General features: G+C 39.2%; 1 protein-coding gene across 1 annotated transcript; it reads right to left on the bottom strand.

Moving 5' to 3' along the window:
- Positions 1-9965: 9965 nt before the first annotated feature.
- On the bottom strand, positions 9966-13838 carry LOC149171889 (uncharacterized). Its single transcript, XM_089426120.1, has 2 exons — positions 12077-13838; positions 9966-11587 (listed from the first exon to the last, which is right to left on the bottom strand). Exons 1-2 carry the CDS (start codon positions 13836-13838, stop codon positions 9966-9968), a joined length of 3384 nt encoding a protein of 1127 aa, XP_089282246.1.
- Positions 13839-20067: the final 6229 nt, after the last annotated feature.

Below are 20067 nucleotides of genomic sequence, written 5' to 3' on the forward strand. Positions count from 1 at the left end.
CGACCCCTTTGTCACAATCTCCACTGCAACATCCCGTGTCGACCTCATCATGTGTCATCATGTGAACCTCTGTCATGATACTCCAACAAGAGCTAACACATGTCTATCATGTGCCAACATCTCATCCCAATAGCAACATCATCCTATACACTGGATCCCCTCATCACTCAAGCTAGTTGGGTAGCTAGTCCAGCCATACGCTCAAACCACAAGAATGCACATTTTTCCATCACCACTAGTCCTTTCTCAAAACAACCTGTCACATTCTTGACTCATCAAGAATCTATCTCCATAAGTGAAAACCATGCTCAGGTCCATGGAAACTCCATTCATCCCATCTACAACATGTCATGATGCTTGATGCCAAGCCATCCCTGCACCATCAGTCATACCTGCTCAACATGTTTTAAGGACTCACTGCCATGAGCAGCTAACAATGAGCCCCATCTTCTTCATCCATCTAACAAGATGTAGAGGGAGTAGAGCCTGAAGGCTCTCCCTCACTAATCAACTCGATCCACCTATCAAGATCCTTAATCCCCATCCTTTTTAGATAAGCATCCCGGTCTTCTCTCTAGACATCCGGCCTCACATACACCTCCTCATCATCATCATCATCCTCAACCAACTCTAGCCTTCTTGAAAAATCCAAGATGCTATCTAAAAGTGTCGTGATGACCACTGACTGCTCGGTAAGCTTTGCCTCAACAGTAGAAAACCTCTTACTCATGTCTCCCATTCGCTTCTCGTCCTCCATTTGCATCACTCCCAATTTACAATCAGGCCTTGTCACTCCAATGGTTGGCACACCAATGGGTACATATTCCCTTCCATCATAAATGTAGAGCTTCCTCAAATGTGGAACAATCATAGCATCAAACTGTTTCATGAATTCCATCCCCAATATAGCCTCGTAGTCATCAATCCACACTATAGTGAAATCAACCTTCCCTGTCCATTCACCAAGTGTAGTGTCCACCATTTCAGCTATACCAAGAACTTCAATAGGAGGAGAATTCACTGTCTTCATTTTTGTCTTTACCGGTACAAATTTCAGTCTAATTCTTCTCACAGTATCCTCGTCCATGAAGTTCCGAGAAGCCTCACTATCCACCATAGTGAGTATATCAACACCTCCAACCTTCATCCGAACATACTCCAACCTATTCCTCTCAGGATCCCTCTGAGAGGCCACCTCTGTAGTAGCAGAAGCACCAAGTATCTGCATCATCCCTATAGAAGCTCCTTCATTCTTCGCATCAGACTCTGCAATCGCAGCCACTTTCGGTCTAGAAGGACAATTCTTCACCATATGTGGTCTAGCACATATCCAACACTTCAAGGCTTTCTTCGTCTTCGAACTATCATCCAATTTCGAAACATCATCCTTCTTCTTCTCTTTCAGCTTGTCAGAATTCTTTTTCTTATCATCAGAAGTCTCATCATAATGCTCCACCAGCCTGTCAATAGCAGCCAAAGCTTCCTCAAGTGTTCTAATTCTCTGGCTCTTCACTTCATTGCGTGCCCAAGGCTTCAACCCAATAATGAAGTTGAACACCTTGTCCCTCTCCGCCATGTCAGGAAATTCCAGAACCGCACTTGAAAACTCCCGCTGATATGTCTGTAGGTTCCCGGTCTGCTTTATGAACTTAATCTTCATCCTTGCTTCCCATGTTTCATCCTGAGGACTAAAATGGGTCTACAAAGCTTTCTTCATGTCATCCCACGAAGTAATGTCATGATCATTGCCATTGGAAATATGATCCATCCTCCTTCACCACAACATCTTAGCATCGTTTGTTAAGAACTGAGCAGCTACCCTGACCTTTGTCTCATCATCAGATAGACCCAACCATTCCAAGTATTGCTCCATGTCCCATAGAAAGTTGCCAAGAGTATTTGCACTTCTTGTACCATCGTAAGACTTTGGTTCCTTCACTTTCATATGAGGCACTCCTCCACCTGAGTTATGCCTCATGGCCTTCTTCAACACCGCGATCTCATCTCTGGCTTTGTCAAGAGATTTCTTCAAGTCCATGATCTCTGCAAGACCCTGGTCCCTTGCCTCTTCAACCTCCTTGACCCTTACTTCAAGTTGTGTACACATAAGATCAGTGTACTCGTGTTGTGTCCAGAGTTCATCAAACTCTTCCTTCATCTACGAATTGGCCTCTTGCTCCTTAGTGAACAAGTCCATCTTCTTATCCCAGGAAGTTTCCATAACCTCCATCCTCAACAACACCTTTTCCATAAGTGTGATAGTAGCATCCTGCACATGATGACTAAACACAGCCTGAGATTTAGCTCCCATCTCTAACAACTTCTTCCTTCTTTGCAACCTAGTTTCAACCATCCAACAACTTCACTAAGATGCATGCAACCTGAACCAACACTTGTTCCCCTTGTGCGAAACGGTTTCCTTCACATGCAAGTACCCTTTCCACTGTCACTTTGTCACGAGCAACCTTGCTCTGATACCAACTTCACTTTGGTGAAGTTGTGTAGCTTCTTCAACCTTCAATGCCTGAACCAGCTGCTCTGATACCACCTGTCACGCCCCCAAGCTGGCAGTAGTCTTTCAACCGCTCTTAGCGAGGTGCGGCACCACTGAACACTTTCTTTTCACCAATACTTATGTTCATGGACTACACCTAATTCACTTTCTCTTACTTAGTTTGTGTTTCGCAACCAAGTATTATTATGTTTAACCTTTATACCAATGAACACCCATACTCATTCATTATCAATAGCAATTATAACAAGAACACAATTGCACAGTATAAAGGGAGGGGCAACTCCCTGAACAATGAGTCTGCCCGAAATATATGTATTAATCAATCTTTCAACAATACAAGCTTTTACAAGTATCCTTGGCAAAATCCAAGTCTATACTTAACCAATTTACAATCACGGCAAAACTGCCTTTACACACCTTTGTGCACACCTTGCACGGTGGGAGGGTGCTCACCCGAGCCGCTAAGACACCCCCGTCAAGTCCCGGCACAAAACAACACTTCGATCAACCCACGGGAACACCTTGCCCAACCTTCGACCAACTCCAACTGTATCCACCAATGTGCGACACTATCAAGAAGTGTGCATGAGCTATGCGCTCTTGTCCTTCTTATTTCTACGCACAAGTCTTTTCCCTTGAGCTCTTATGCGAAGAGGCTTGAGTTCGAATGAGCCTTTGATGCTCAAACATACACCAATATATATGTGCATTTGGTGTGGGTGGTGGCTTTCCCAGCCAACCCCCAAATACATGTTTACACATCCCTTAAGCGCTGGACATACACTGGCCTTCAAGCAAACTAATCGATGCTTAGTGGTCGTATAAGCCTTCCCTTGCTCCATCACAATTTTCACAAGTTTTATACGTTTCATCGCAAGTTGCTCGGCCCATCGTCGCACCTCATTGTGCCTTGACTCGCCATGCGCCCACATCGTGCAGCCCAACTCGCCCTGCGCGCCCGCGCTCGCCCGTCGTGCGGCTCAACTTGCCCACGCGGCTGTGCTCGCCCGTCGTGCGGCTCAACTTGCCCACGCGCCCACGCTCGCCCGTCGTGCGGCTTAACTTGCCCACATGCCCGTGCTCGCCCGTCGTGCATCTCAACTCGCTCACGCGCCCGCGCTCGTGCCCGGCTCGCCCGACGCTCAACCGTGTGTGCGCCTGAGGACCTTACAGAGGGGATCACTCCGGCATTGCCTCCTTTCAAACCTATCACGATCGAATTTCTTGAATCTCGTTCACTGAATACTTACCTCCAACCAAAAAAAGTCCAATGAAAATGTGGATACCGTGAAGGAGAGCACTGCACCTCATCCAAGCTTGACTATTCGGTTTGAAGAGATAAGTATTTTTATTATTTTTTTGAAAGGAGAGTTTGCATATAAATCTTATTATATTTAAAAGAAAGGAAAGTAGTAATGGTATTGGAAAATGTGCATATTAAAATCATTTGCATAGCTTAAGCACCTTAAAAGATAAGTTTATCTCTGTGTTAAAAGCTAAATAGATTTTCCATAGAAATTATACTAATTCTTGCACATAAAAGCTAAGTAAATTAGTAGTTTCTCTTAAAAGTTAAGTAAATTAGTAGTTTTTCTTAGAAAGATTACATGTGCATATTTTGTATCAAAAGTTAATTAGTTTTGTCATTTCTTTGGAATAAATAAGTAGCCAAGATATCCTCTTGAAGAAAGATACAATTTCACATGTAAAGCTCTTGAGGAGAAAGTATGAAAAGTGGCTAGGTTTTCCTTGAATAAAAAATGTGAATTTTTTTTTAATAAAAGGTTCTTGAAAAGTAATATATGCTTAAATGCATTGTGATAATAGTTATTTTCCAAGTTTCTTGTAAAATAAATATGCATTACATGTATGGTACAAATAGCTAATGAGTTAGATTCTCTTGTAAGAATATAATATTATTTTTAGTTTTTTGAAGGGAACATATGCTTCACATGCATATGCATTAGATGTATGATACAAATAGCTAATAAGCTAGATTCTCTTGTAAGAATATAATATTATTTTTAGTTTTTTGAAGGGAACATAATATGCTTCTAGGCATCATTACTCACTTTCTTGAAGAAAATGTATGTTTTATATACATAGAAAAAACAACCTTTAAGTTAGTTTCTTTTAAGACAAAGATTTCATAGTTGCATCTATGTAAATAATGACTTTTATGATAGATCTCTTGAAACAAAAATAGATTATTTTCTTTAAAGATGCATATGAATCATATTCATACAAGAACAAGAATTCATATTTGTTCCTTGAAAATATTATGTGCATTGAAGTAAAGGTCATCCTATTAGGAAAAACACATGTTACATGGACAAAAGGGTAACCACTGTGACATAGAAAATATGTTTTTGTGTGTAGATAGAGAAAGTTGTTATGTTAACTTTCTTGAAAATTGTCAGGGTAGATGAATTGTGTCAATTTCTTGATTTCAGTGCATACAAGGTTAAGTTAACCTTGATATTGTTGCCTAGTATTTATGCATAAAGATGTTAAAGATGGTTATCTATGGTAATTTCTTGACAAAGAAGCATGAGAAACTTACATATAGGAAGATAGAGAAATGAGGTTATATTAACTTCCTTTTGAGAAACAAGTGTAATTGTTTACATGAAATAATAACTGATGATGGTATAATACTAGAGATATGTTCTTTCTATGGATAGAAGAACTATTGGGCTATATTTCTTTAGAAAAACTATATATGATTACTTTTATGATAACATAACTATTATCATAGTTTCTTGTGGAATGAGATGTATATGCATGCAAGATTTGTGTTAGTTTTCATTGGAAAGGATATACATTCACATATGCGAAGTGGCAACATGTTGTGTTAGATTTTTTTACTTATTTGCATGCATAAAAAGTAATTACTAAAAAGCTTTTTATTTTGATAAAGTTTATGTAATTTTCATGTAGGAAGATTATAATTAGTTCCTTTAAGGGAATGTTGGAAAGTTGTAGTGATTTGTCTTGCAAGATTGTGCCCTTATGCATAGGGAAATATTAGTTAATATGGTATTGTTTATAGACATGCATTGTTGTTTATACACTTATAACTACTGCATATGCAGTGTTGTTAAAGGAAGCATGTCACGATATTTTGTTTACTTTTCATGAATATATATGAATAGATGATGAAACATCACTAGTATAGTTTTATGAATTGGTTGATTAATATTTTATGTAATCATGATATAATGCATGTTGATGACAACAATGGCACGAAAGGTTATGCTTAACATGGTAGCAGGTAAATAGTTAATGGTCCATGCAGATGAGTGTGAGTTGTAGGATGGTCCACTAAAGGAACAATCAGGCCATAAAGATACGAAGATTGGATATTTGTGGGTAAATGATACCATGATGATTGTAATATCTTTGAGCTAAATATGTTATATTTGAATGATATTCTCTTGTAATATTTTATGACAATGGTTAAGGGATGGAGTCGCTTATAATCCATTGAGTGAGGGGTGAACACCATCACGAGCATTTAATAATAAAATTAAACATTTCTTGGTTTTCACCCCACAAGGTTTCCAGGGTATATCAATTTTCAGTGATGTAATTGATTATTGTGTCATTTTGATTATGTTGATTCCTTGCCTGATGTTATGTTCATAATGTCAAGTATCTAATTAATTAAGCTGGTTAAGGGAATCATGAAATGGATGCAAGGTTCATCACACAGTTTATGTTAATATAATAGGAATGTTACAAATACTTTTCACATTTAAAAATTCATTTTTAATATGAGAATATCAGTAAAATTAATACCATAATTTTTTTCATTGAAAACAAACAAACAGAAAAATCCATTCCAATCCAACTACATGTGGCACGTTTCAATAATAAGCAATACCCAAGAGTTAATATAAATACCATTACAGCATTTTCTAAATGTGGTAGACTTCAGTCTCTTCCCAATTGCGAACGTGCATGCCATGAATACGAGAGCCAAGCCCCCCACAATACCTAAAATTAAAAGTATGTGTGCGATTTTGTGTGAAGACTTGGCCTCATGTGCTTTATTAGCTACCCCCTGCATATTGTTTAGTGCAAACACAGTCGAACTAAAAAATAATATATTTCATAACGAAGTATGTAGCTTTGACTCTAATACTGAATTCTTGCAGTCGTGTCAGAAGTGAACATTTTACTGATTTAGTATGACAGAAACCTTCTACAATTAGGAGTACAGAGATCTCTAGTGCACTGGACCAGACCATAAATCGTCCGGGATGACAAATCTAGAGTTGTAGGCAAAGCAAATCATTTTGTTTCACTTGTTGCTTCGATTGACAATTTATTTTATGGATTCTCGGCAGTACCTTCAAAGTCAGACAGGACAAAGACAAGCATGTTCCCGCTGAAGGCCTCCACGTAATTAGACCCTAAATCTATATCGAGTTGTCCAATGAAATTATAGTTTCCATAGCGTAAGAAGCATTGAAAAAGCCAAATACTACTCCAAACAACATTCCCACAAATTTGTCGAATGTTAGTGGTTGCAAATTGTGTACAACTGAAGCATTGGTTGACTGTCATGTCTTCTCTGCATTGGAGGAGGCCATATAATCTGTTAGGACTTTAACCATACACAGATATATTAAACTCAGTCTTATTCTCCCCTTGAGAAAGATGATCAAAGACTATATTCTGATTTGTCTCAAACGTACCACCTTCTGTATAGTTACTGGCATCGCATTTAGTTGTCAGTGTACGAGTTGCTCCATTGCAAATCTGTCCATGAAAGGCAATGTTGATGAAGGTCGAAACAAGAATGATGAAGTAGAATGTAATGTTCCTCAACAAGAGTTTAAGTGATAAACCAATGAAACAAACAGTGCGACAGTGGAAAATTAAAAACTTTTAGAAAACACCCATGAAACATTGTAATACAAGAACTGCTGAGCCATATATTACGAAATATGAGAGCATGAGTACAATATATAAATGGAGTAGTACATCTGGTCTTGTCTCAGGAAGAAGATAGACCAAACCCAGGTGGTAGAATAGCTGGAAAGATGGTTGTTCAGCTGCTACTCTACAATGCTCTGTGTACTCTTAGTAAGTTATTGATATGATGACTTCGACCTACTGGAAAGTGCTCAATAACTACCCATAAAATTATTCCCATTTTCTGTTAGACTCCTTGGACAAAACCCAAAAAATCCCAGAAGGGAATTTCTCTGATTTTGACTTTGGATTTTCGGTCTCTTGGATTTTTGACTTATATAACTAGATTAGTTTGGTAATTTTACTTAAATTTATTACAATTTTTTTAAATAATAAAATAGAACTACAAAGTCAACATTGACTTTTTATTTCAATCTTGCAATCTAATAAATTTATAATAAACAATAAATTTATTAAACTACCACTGAAATAATGTAATAATTTTGGATGACTTTGTTTCAATTGCAAATTCAACGAACAATGAATTTGTAATAAACTATTATCTTCTTAAACTACTAGTCAAACAACCCCTAGGTTTATCAAATTATTAGTCAAATTTTCTCTAAGTTTATTCTTAGGCTGATTTTATTCTATTACCCCTCTAACAATCTAATAATTTATATTTAGATAGAGGCATTTCAGAATAATCACATCATTAGGATACTAGCCCTCTAATAATCTAATTATTTATAATTAGATAGAGGTATTTCAGAATAATCACATCATTAGGATTTGGTCATTTTGAACCAACCAATGTGGTTCATCTTCAAGATAAGGTGAAAGAAAGGGTATAATCTTCATGAATAAATAGTAATGATGCATCATTGGCCAAGGTTATCCGTTGAAAACTCGCCAAGGTTATCCATTGAAAACTAGCCATTGGAGATTAGTCAAAACAAGTAAATAAAATATTATATTTATTTAAAAAGTAAATAAAATATTAATTTTATTTTTATTTAAAAATAATTTTAATAATTTAATATTATTTAAAATCCTCAAAAATTCGATATAAATTATTCAAAATTCTTAATTTAGTTAAAAATAGATGTTAGTTTAGAGATGTTGTTAAGAGAGGGTTAAAAAATTAATAAATAAAAACAAAGTTAAAAGGGGAAGTTAAAAAAATGGTTTATGTAATAGTAGATAATGATTAGGTGTAAGGATATGAGATAATCTCTAAATTAAGGTAAAGAAGGGTTTTAAAAAATTAGTTTTAATATTTTGATATTATGTAAAATCTTAAAAATTAGATATAAATTTTAGATAATATCATTATATTAAAACTAATTTTTTAATATCATGGAGGTGATTTGCCAATCATGTGGTGGGTAATTTTCTTATCAAATACAAGTAAGAAAATTACAAAATCATGAAGTTTTTTTTTTAAATTGTGAATACTGGTAGGGAGGTTTTCAAATTCCAACCTTGCACGGCAACAAATAACTAGCTATAAGACCTTTAATGTACCCGACAACAACTTCACCATTCATGCATGGCCATATAAATAGACAACCCTCCAGTGGAGAAAAGACTCCAGTCTCCACCGGAAAACACCGACGCGACGCACCTTGATATTGCTCGCCCTCAGTGAAACTGCCTCTAATTTATTATCTTCAGATTCTCATTGATATTCCTGACTCCTGGAAGCCATTTGAAGTTGATATTTTTTATTTACAATAAGAAACAAATGAACCTCATTTTAATGCATTTCAGCATTTATTTCTTTATAAGAAAACAAAAAAATCTTTGTGTTTTGTTTATACATTGGAGTGGCACATTTCTTGAATTGTTTTTGGTTTCTTGAATTGGAAAGCATCTATTTGGCCGAGAAACGAGAAAAAATGATTAGTTTTATTACATAATTTTTTTGAAGTTGTTAACTCTTTTAAGTTAATGATAAGAATGCCTAGCTTCATATATATATATATATATATATATATATATATATTTTCTAGCATTTTTTTTGGGCCTTCTAAATATCACAAGTTTCACATTTGTACTTTCTTAGTAAATAACATATTTAAAATTATTGGCATTTTTTTTTTCCGAAGAAAAAATCAAAACTTTTCATTAGCATAATAAAAAGTTTTACATTCTGTTGGATCACTGTCATAGTAATTGGCTCGACTAGAGCTATCCCCGACTGGCTGTAGGCATTTTGTACATCAAAAAACATAACAAACTGACTCAGTCAAGTATGACTGTCCGTCACTATCCCTCTTCCTGAGCTTTTGAAACAAAACATTTTTAAAAAACACGACTTGGGGTCTCCTTCTATGAAGGAAAACAACCCCATATATCAAGCTGGCATATATAATTGTCGACTGTGTGAAAAATAATAATGTTTTGAAACAGTTTTTTCAGGAGGCCGAAACAGAAATATACAAAAATATATGATGACAGAGTCTTTAAAAACATGTAAATACACAAAACTGTAAGTGTAAAAAGGGAGGAGAGGAGTCCCCGCTCAAAGAGGAGGTGCGAAAGGGGGCTGATGAGATGTGGTTTGTTGCCCCTGGAAGAATTCCTCTATCGACCATCCGCCCAAAACCTGTTGTAAGCCAGCTTTAGAAAGCTGATCGGCTTCTTCATTATTCTCCCTGTAGATATGACAAATATGAAAATTGTTAAAAGAGGACTTTAATAACACAATTTCTTCTAACAAAGGCTTTAAAGTCTGATTTTGACATGATGCATTTCCATTGACCCATTTGATGACATTTTGTGAATCGCCAAAGATTTGTATAGTGAAAATGTTCCTCTGAAGAAGCCAGCAAAGCAAAAGATGTAAAGCAGACAACTCGGCAAAGTTATTAGTCCCAGAACCCAAACCAACAGAAGCTTTAAGATAATGATTAGCGGATATATGAATGCTCATACCAGCGCCAACCCTATTATTCTGGGATTCTCCATCAAAAAAAGCCCAAGGGATGCCTTCCTTGATAATAAGAGGCTTGTCACGGATTGGGGGATTTTTCACTTCAGGGGCTGGAATAGCTGAGTAGATTGCTGCGCAGTTAGAAGCAATAACAGATGAGGGGATGGTATTATCTTGGAAAATACTTTTGTTTCTCGCAAGCCATACACCCCAGAAGAAAATGAGAGGCAGGTTTCTCAAAGTTCCATCCGGGTGATTCTGCCACCAATTTCTCCATGCATCTTCCAGAGGTTCAGACCCCCATTGAGCTTTAATATTAAGCAGAACTGTAAGCTCTTCCCATATCTTTAAAGAGACAGTGCAAGATGTAAAAAGATGTCTAATAGATTCCTCATCTGATTTGCATAAGGGGCATCTTCCTGGACCGATAAGGTATCTGGCTTGTAGTCTATCCCAGGTTGGGATTTTTCCTTTCAGCAAACACCAAAGGAAAAGCCTGGCCTTTGCTGGACTTGACAGTTTCCAAATGCTTTTAGACCACCACTCAGGGATATCCCATCCTTTTTTATTCATTAGGAAGGAGTACCCTTCTTTGGGATAGTAATCTCCAGTTTTACCCAAAGCCCAGATCAGCTTATCAGGCTCGCTTTTGAGTCTGACATGTGAACGGTGGAGTTCTTGGATGAAGGAGGCCCATTCATTCTTCCATCTGATATTTAAACCTAGTTCTTCATCATTTTTCCATGCCTGACCCCATATAGTGGAATGGCCAACTTTCTCCACCTGATTTAGAGTGACTATTCCTTTACTATCAAGGTGTCTAAGGAGACCTGGAGACAGAGCATATGCTTCATTACATCCCACCCAAGGGTCCCTTCCAACTCTGATGTGACTACCATCTCCCACTTTCCAGGCAAGGCCTTGTTCTATCACAGAGAAAGCTTCCAGCGTAGCCTTCCAAATGACAGATATATTCTTCTGTTTCTTTTGCTGACTTCTGATCCAGTCTTCTAAAGGGATTGGGTCTATGTACTTCCTTTTAACCACCTTTGTCCAGAGATTCTCCATCGATATTAACCTCCACCCAGACTTTGCTGCCAGAGACAAACTGAACTCGGGGAGTCTTTTGATTCCCCATCCTCCCCATTCTTTAGGTCTTGCAATCTTATCCCATGCCACCCATGGAAGAACCGATGAGTCCTTTGCAGAACCTGCCCATAAGAATCTACTGCATATATTCCTGATTTTCTCCCACACTCCTTTAGGGACCCAAGTTAGAGCAGCCTAGTAAACTGGGATGGCTAACAGGACTGATTTGAGGAGTGTCAATCTGCCTGCTCTGGAAAGCCACCTGAAACTCCAGTGATTTATTCTGGCTTCAATCTTTGCAATGAGCTAGTGCCAATCCTCTTTCTTGTAGGCTACTGGCTTTAACCAGAACCCCAAATATTTAAAGGGAATGTCCAGAGGCTGAAGAGGAAAAGTAAAAAGATTGGTTATTCTTTCTCTTTCTCTTCTGTCAAGGTCTGCTACACATATTTGAGACTTTCTAGTGTTTATCTGCATTCCAGTGGCTTTCAGAAAGAGATAAAAAATGCTCTTATACTCCTTAATTTCATTAGATGAACCATTTGTAAAAATCAGAATGTCATCGACAAAAAGCAAATGAGTGATAAAGAGGTTGATTGCTACCTCGATACCTTTTACCTTCCCTTCTCTTCTGGCCTTGTGGATCAATCTGCTCAGTCCTTCTGCCACTAACAGGAACAGGAGCGGCGATAAGGGGCACCCTTGCCTGAGACCTCTTTGGCTGTTAAAAAAAGGGGAAGCAGAGCCATTGATCAGAACTGCAAAACTGACACTTGTGATGCATCCCATAATCCAGCTGGTGAAAGAGTAGTTGAAGCCCAGATGAGTCAGCATCATTCGCAAATAAAGCCAGTTGATGCGGTCATAGGCTTTGGATAAATCTATTTTTAAGACCGCTCCCTTCATTTTCTTTTGCCTGACACTGTGGATGACCTCCTGTGCTACCCCAATTGCTTCATGAATTTGCCTGCCATCTAGAAACCCAAACTGTTCCATTGATATGTTCCTAGACAAGATAGGAAAGATTCGAATAGCAATCACTTTTGCTATGATTTTATAAATACAATTGCACAGGGAAATCGGCCTGAAATCTTCAAAGTTTCCCGGGTCATCTTTCTTTGGAATGAGGGCTATAAAGGTGGAGTTAAAAGGCCTGTAGACCTCTCCCTTCTGTCTTGATTCTTCTATTACATCAGTGATTTCAGAACCAATCAGGTCAAAAAAGAAAAGGAAAAGTTCAATAGTCCATCCATCAGGGCCAGGACTCTTGTCATTTGCCATAATTTTCATTGCTGCTTCAACCTCCTCCTTGGAAACAGGTACAGAAAGGTCCTCTGCTTCTTCCTCCTCCACAAACCTCGGGAAACACTGAGCTGTTCTAAGGACTTCAGCAATAGTAGCCTCCCCTGAATCAGAGAAAATTCTTTCAAAATGCCTCTTTCCTAGGCTTGAAAGATCAGAGAAGGAGCTGACCTCCCTCCCTTCTTCATCTTTAAGGCTCCAAATGTTGTTTACTGATTTCCTTCCTTTTGCATAGTTATGAAAAAACCTGGTATTTTCATCACCAGATTTTAACCATATTGCCCGGCTCTTAATTCTCCAATCTTCCTCCTTATCTAAAAGAATTTTATTTTGAAGCTTCTCCAGATGAAGAATTCTATCTTTTAAAGACTGCGACTGATAGCCATCCTCCTCAGTGCTCTCCAACATCTTCAATTCCTCCCTGATTTTGCATAGATCTTCATTTTGTTTCATCTTCCTATCTTTTGCCCACGATATGGTTGCTTTTTTTAGTCTCTTAAGGTTCTCCATGAACAGAAAGCCTTTATCCTCTCTTGCATTATTACCCGGGTGAATCCAAGTATCTTTGAAAAGAGTGCTAAAAGAAGGATCTTGAAGCCATGAAGGGTTGAATTTAAAGGGTGCCGGAGGCTTTGGGGGAGGGAAGGCTATATCCAGAAAGATCGGAAAATGATCAGAATTACCAATTTCCTCCACCCACTGTCTAAAAATAGGAGCATTTGATATGAGAGCCTCGGAGAGAAGAAAACGATCTAGTCTCTTGGCTATCCGATCCTCCCCTACTCTTCTATTCCTCCAAGTGGGCTTGAGCTTTACCGGAGATGGATCTGTGAAGTGATGGTCTTCAAGGAAATTATGAAAGAAATCCGACAAGGGATCCTCCCTGGCTGAAGGTCCCCAAGCCTCAGCTCTACCAATAGAAAAATTCAGATCACCTCCCACAATCAACATGGAAGACTTCATAATAGATTTTGCCATCAGATCTACCCAGAACGATTCTCTTCCTTGGCAAGGACCATAGATGTTTACAATGGAAAAGGGACGGGGGAAAACAGGTGTGAGGACCTCCATACCCAAAACTTGCTTAGTCCCCCACTGATTGATTACTTTAATTCTTCCTTCTTTGTAGCGATTGCAAGACCCCCTAAATGGCCAGATGAATCAATGGCAGAAAAAACCCATCCCGGTAAGAGGGTCTTTAGCATAGCTTCCACCTCAGTACCCTTCCCTATAGTTTCTTGGAGAAAAACAATGTTTGCTTTAGAGTTTAGAATCCAATCTCGCAAGGCCAATTTTTTGGGTTTATTGGCTAACCCTCTGCAATTCCAAAATGACAAAATCATTTGATAACCTGGTCTGGGGTCTGCACAGCTCTAAGAACCCCGGGGATTGAGTATTGTTTTCCATCGGCCACGTCCAGCTTTGCTTTCAACTTTGCCTTTGAAAGGTCTGATTTCCTACCTCTCTTATTCTTTGCTGAGCTAAGGCTAAGAGATTGTCCTAAACCCCCAGTAGCAAGAGGAAAACCAGATTTCCCCCCCATGGATCTTAGGTTATAAGGGCAAGGGTTATGGGATGGAGGGGAAACCAGAGGGGGCCACTTCTCTTCACTATTCAGATCAAGGGACGGTAATGCATCCGAAATAGAGTCAATATCAGACTTGTTTTTAGGAATTGCATCATTATCATTATGGCCCGAGATATGAGAAGGAGAATTTTGCACAGAATTTGAAATATGCTCAGGATTAAGAAGGGAGAGGGTAGGGGAGCCTGAGCACATACCCTTATCCTGCTCGCTGTCGGGATGGTGATCAACCGCTGCCTCCTTAGCGCTCTCCTCCATTGGAACCGTCTGAGGAGAATCGTTATTCCGGGTCATCTCGTTGAGTTGGGTATCTTCCACCACCGACTCTTTCAATATCTCCTCAGTCTCCATGTCTTCCACTGCCTGACTCGCATTTCCTGCTCTGTCCTGAGGAGGGGGAACCCGATTGAATGTAAATTCTCTAGTAACAGGGGCCCTTCGGAATCTTCTCCTTTGTCTGAACAGAGGCCAGTCCTTGGCGAGGTGCCCATACTCGTGGCAGCTATGACATCGAAAGGGCAAGTGTTCATAGTCAAGGAGCTGCTCAAAAACATACTCTTTATACTGTAAATTGATCTTTTGAGGAAGGCCGTCGCTCGGGTTGAGACTTTTCCAGGATACGAGCCATTGCCCTGTTCTTCGTTTTCAGAAAAGACATATCAGCCTCCAGGAAGGAGCCCAATCTTTTGCCGATAGCTTTGAACACAGCTTCAGTCCATAAAAATGATGGGAGGCCCGGGGCCCTCACCCATACAGGAAATTCATCTGTTCTTTCTTTGATAGCATCGAAGAGGGGGCTCCAATGCTTCATCAGGACCGGGATACTCCCTATGCTCCAATTCCGCTCCAAAACCCATTCTGCATCTTTCTTTTCCTCGAAGCGAAGCATAAACCAGCCTTTGGCTAAACATTGGGCCTCAAAACGAAGAGGGCTTTCCGAAACGAAAACTTGTTCCCCCCACGCTTGAATAAATTCTGACGAGAACTTCTTTCCTCTTGCCCTTCCAACAAGGGTGCTTTCCGCTACTTCAAGAGATTCTTCAATGGAGATTTCCATACCTAACACTAAATTCCCTACCAATTCCTGAGAACCAATCGGCCCTTGGGGTTTTCGCTTCTCACCTTTTTTCCTTGAGTCTTCAGCTGGTGCCCTGGTTTCTCCGGCTTCGCCCGTCCATTCTGGACCCTCTTGGACTGGATCCGCTGGTACATCTACCTCCGGCTGTGGCTGAACAGGGGCCGAGAAAATAAGAGCTGGACTCCCAGAAGAAAGAGGAGCTTGTTCCTATTCATTGTAACCCCTCGTCTCTCCGGCGGGGTCGCCAAGATGACCCACGAAACCATCACCTGGGATATATTTTGGAACAGGGTCGACCTTTGACAGTGAAACCCTAGATAGCGAAGAAGCCCCGCCAGGAACCCTTCCAATACCAAGACCCGAGGAAAGCCCCAATTTTCCTGTATCCTCAAAACCCTTCAGAGAGAAATGCCGGAACGACCCAGGGTTATCCTTGTTTGCAGAAAGAATTGCGCCTGATGACGGCCCATCCGCCTCAGCTTCCCTATCCGGCGATTTGCATGAGACCTGGTGGCGAGGGTTGTTGCTTTCCCTGTTCGAGCCGCTGCCTTGGATTAAAAAAGAAGGTTTTGTCTCCAGAGAGAAACCCGCCTGCCTCGAAAGCTCATAAGCACCAAAAAAATGCTCAACATTTTGAACTGTGGGATCCTTACCCCACATAGATAGTATATCCTCCAGTTCCGGGTCCAAGTCCACCAACTCGCTCGGATTAACCATGGTTTAAAGATGCGTTCGAGGAAAACGACAGCTACAGACAAGGAAGAGGGATGCCTTCACCCGAGAAAACAGGAAACGAGAAAAAGCGAAGACCTGCAGTTTACCCTTTGTGTAAATCCTTCACAGTAAAAACTTTACACCGACTGCCACCTCCAACTGCCAGTCATCCGTGGAAGGTCCCCTACGCCTGCACCTGTACGAGAGCTAGGTTCCACCTGCAAAAACTTACCCATGACCCGAGCGAGGTTCCACCTGAAACCCTAGCCTCCAAACCCTAGCTGAACCCATTCCCACTCAGACCCACCTATGGTCTACTACCCTTAAATTTGTTTACAAACATTACCTACAATATTTTATATTTTTGTTCTCATCTTATTTGAAGCTTTTATTCTCTATCTCCAAAATTATTGACATTTAAAAATAAATAGAAATTTTATTTATACAAAACTCTTTGTGTAAGCTAGAGAGTAAATACTCCAAAAGTAAAAAATGAAACTAAAACTATTAGGGAGTAAAAATCCATTAGTAGTAGAATATGTTTGTGAGGAAATCACACTTAGGACGTGCATTACACAAGAGGTCAACCACGAGAATTTGGAGGGTTATTCGTGTGTACTGGAGTTTTATTAGAAGTGGTGAGTCCTCTAGGTTGCACTATTTCTCTAGAGTTTTAGGTTTAAGACTTAGTCCTATGTTATCTACCCATATGTTAAAACTTGACCCGTGACTATTTTTCTCAATCACCATTTCTAAAGTGATAATCTTAGTAGTTATTCTTTGGGGTTTTTCCCTATGTCACTATAATTGGAAAGTGTTCACAATACTAAAACAAACACAATAAATCTATTTTAGCTCCCTTGGAGGGTTCGTATCATTATGAGGGTACTTGCACTTTGGGTGATTTTCACCCAAGAGTTACTATAACTCTCTCTCTCATCCCAAGCTAGCTTCTAGAAGGATTTCTAATGTGTTTTTCATTGATTTAGTTTCAGGTCCTAACAACTATATAGTTATATTTTGAAGAGTATTCTACTTGTTATTTTCTTAGCAAAATTTTTGTTGAGTTCTTACTGATTAGTGAGTAGACAATATTAGGTTGAAAGTTCTATGTTATTTTACTTTTGTTGAGTCTTTCAGTTCACAGTGGTTGATCAACCACCCCATTGGTAAAGAAAAACAATATTTCTCCTGAAAGCATGGAGCCACCTTCGATCAATCAAAGATTTAACAACTTGGCCCCATAGTGAAGTGAGTCAGTAAGAGGAACTATTTCTTTATACAATCTTGCAAGGGAAGAAAATTTTCAAGAAGAACCTAACCTTGCATAACTATCATTTGAAAAGGGAAAAGGCATTAGAATGGAATTGAGGTGGTCCCATCCTCTTCATGCAGGGTAATTTTGGACCAACCAAAATTGAAGTAATCCCTAATATATTTGCAACAAACTATAATCGTCCCCTTACTAACCCACAAATCCCTCTTATCTTTCATGTTTTTTATTTTATGCATAGAGATCAATAAGTTGCAATAAATAATTCTAATAGTACTTCAAGTATATGGTGTACCACCACCCCACATCTATTATAAGTGGTGGGTTTATTAGTTTTCTTGTGTGAGGCACAACCATCCTAGGTGCTAATTCTTCCATGTTTGGGATCTCTATTAGGGTTACCACAACTCCCTTGGTAACACCCAGTAGTAGAATATGCACCATGAACTGTGGCCCTTAGTGGAGCAGCTCTTCCTATTTTGGATTCGATCTTTTTATACCAATTCACCACCTATTTTTCCTAACTTTAATATGTTTGTGGGGCCTTCACCTACACCTTTCCTTGTATTATTATTCAAAGCTAGGGCACATCGCCACCTCTTTACCAATAATAGGGAGCGAATACATTAGATATTTTAGCATACCCATGGGGAGAACATCCATCCCATATATGATTAATATGTTTAATCAGGCTTTTATCCAAAAAATTTCCATAAACAAAGATTCTAGCAAACTATTGAATTTCAAGCAAACCGTCACTCCATGCCTAGTGGTAGGAACATCCCAAGAAGTTTTTTTATGAGTGGAAACAAATGATGGCACACATTCATAATGTTGGAATTCTTTTTTCCAAACCAACTTGTCACTTTTGGGACATTGAATCTCCCATATTTAATAAAGTTAACTATGATCCTATGCTACATAATCTTAATTAGCCTTTGGTACATATCGAATTGTCTTTAGCGATTCCTAGGTTTGAAAAAGACACTAAAGAATATCCCAGTAACCCTGTAATGACATTTCATCTCTAGTTCCCATAGAATTTGTTAATGGGTGATAGCATCAGAGTTCAAATCTTTTTGTATACCTTCGTAGGAATAACGATGAAGGGGTATATTGAGTTTCTGCATGTGTTACCAAGGTTTTCCATGGATAAGTAGGTCATGCAAGAGGTTGTGTATCACATCTCCACAGGGGTATCAGTAGGACTACATAGGAGGAAGAAGGAACCATGGCTTGCTCTTCCTTTATGGATTGGATTGTACGAGTTCCCGAGCTTGAAGGATGCAGATCTTAAGGCTAAGGACTTGAAGAAGTTTGAATTCGGCCCCAACGATTTCAATCCATATGATCCCCACTGCATATACATGAACAACTTTGCAAAGGTGTATTAATGGGTACACGGGGTGTGTCATTGGCCATAGGAAGACCCTTGTAGGTATTGCTGAAACTCTTCTAATCTCAATGAACTAACCAACATGACTATAGAATTGAAAGAAATTATGCAGGCAGAAGCACCACAGGAAGTAGAAATAACAATAAAAATGAGTAGCACACTGGTGCAGGAAAAAGGTAAGAGGAAGATTGTCGAGAACCCAAAGGGTAAGCAAAGCTACAAGTTCAAGGAAGATCCTCTTGTTGAGAAAGTAGCTTTTGAAATAGAGGTGAAGAGTTAATAACACAAAAGGAGAGTAGAATAGAGGAAGAAAGAGAAACAAAGGTTGTAGGATGTAGAGAGGAAATTGAAAGAAACAAAAAAGAAGTTGAAACAAGAGTAGACACTAAGAAGGAGAGAAAGGGAAGAGAAGAAGAAACAAGAACAAGAAGAAAGGCAAGGTGCAATGACAGAGCAAATTGTGCCTATATAGGTTGAGGATTTAGAGCAGCCAACAAATGAAGAAGAGGGTGAGTACGTGCAGGTTCAGGAACTTGCTCAACACATTGAGAAGATGGTTGAAGCAACAGAAATGGATTTGGAACAAGAGCCACAGGACCAAGATACCAACCTCATGCCGAGAACATCCAAGGTCGCACCTTAGTCTCCTCCACCTCCAGAATCAGATCCAGTCCCGAGCGAGCAAGAAGAGGTTGTCCTCCTTGATGATGATCTGGTGATGGAAGTGTACAATCTATCATTTGATGAGTCACAATAAAGGATTGTATAGGCACGAAGAAATAAGCTCCCAGATGATCATGCGTAACCTGCACATATAGAGGAAAGGTTGATTGTGTTAGATGTTAGAAGACATCCAACTGCCATGGCTGATGCTTCTAAGGCTTATGTAGAAGCCACGAGTTCAACTGTCAAGTTCTTGTTAGAAGAGAATGATCGGATGGAAAAGGACTTGCAAGAGGCCAAGCAAAGGACAAAACAATCCACATGATCCACTATGGAAGAAATGAGAAAAGCAATACTTGCTGAAGTATCGACTCTTAAGACCTCCATGTAGAAATTGTATGACAGATTTTTCACCATGCACAAGGTGGTTGTCCATCTATATGGTTTTCAACAGTAGTGCATAAAGATTATCCAAACTCTCAAAGACATAGACATTGTTATTACGCATGTAAAGGAATGGACAATGAGGTACAAAGGATCCCTACTTTCCTTACATAATATAATGAAGCCGAAGGAAGAGATAGAGAAAGC

Source organism: Pinus tabuliformis, chromosome 4_2 (genome assembly GCF_031772625.1).
Source record: "Pinus tabuliformis cultivar Carrire ecotype Pingquan chromosome 4_2, CPIR1, whole genome shotgun sequence".
NCBI classification, from domain to species: domain Eukaryota; kingdom Viridiplantae; phylum Streptophyta; class Pinopsida; order Pinales; family Pinaceae; genus Pinus; species Pinus tabuliformis.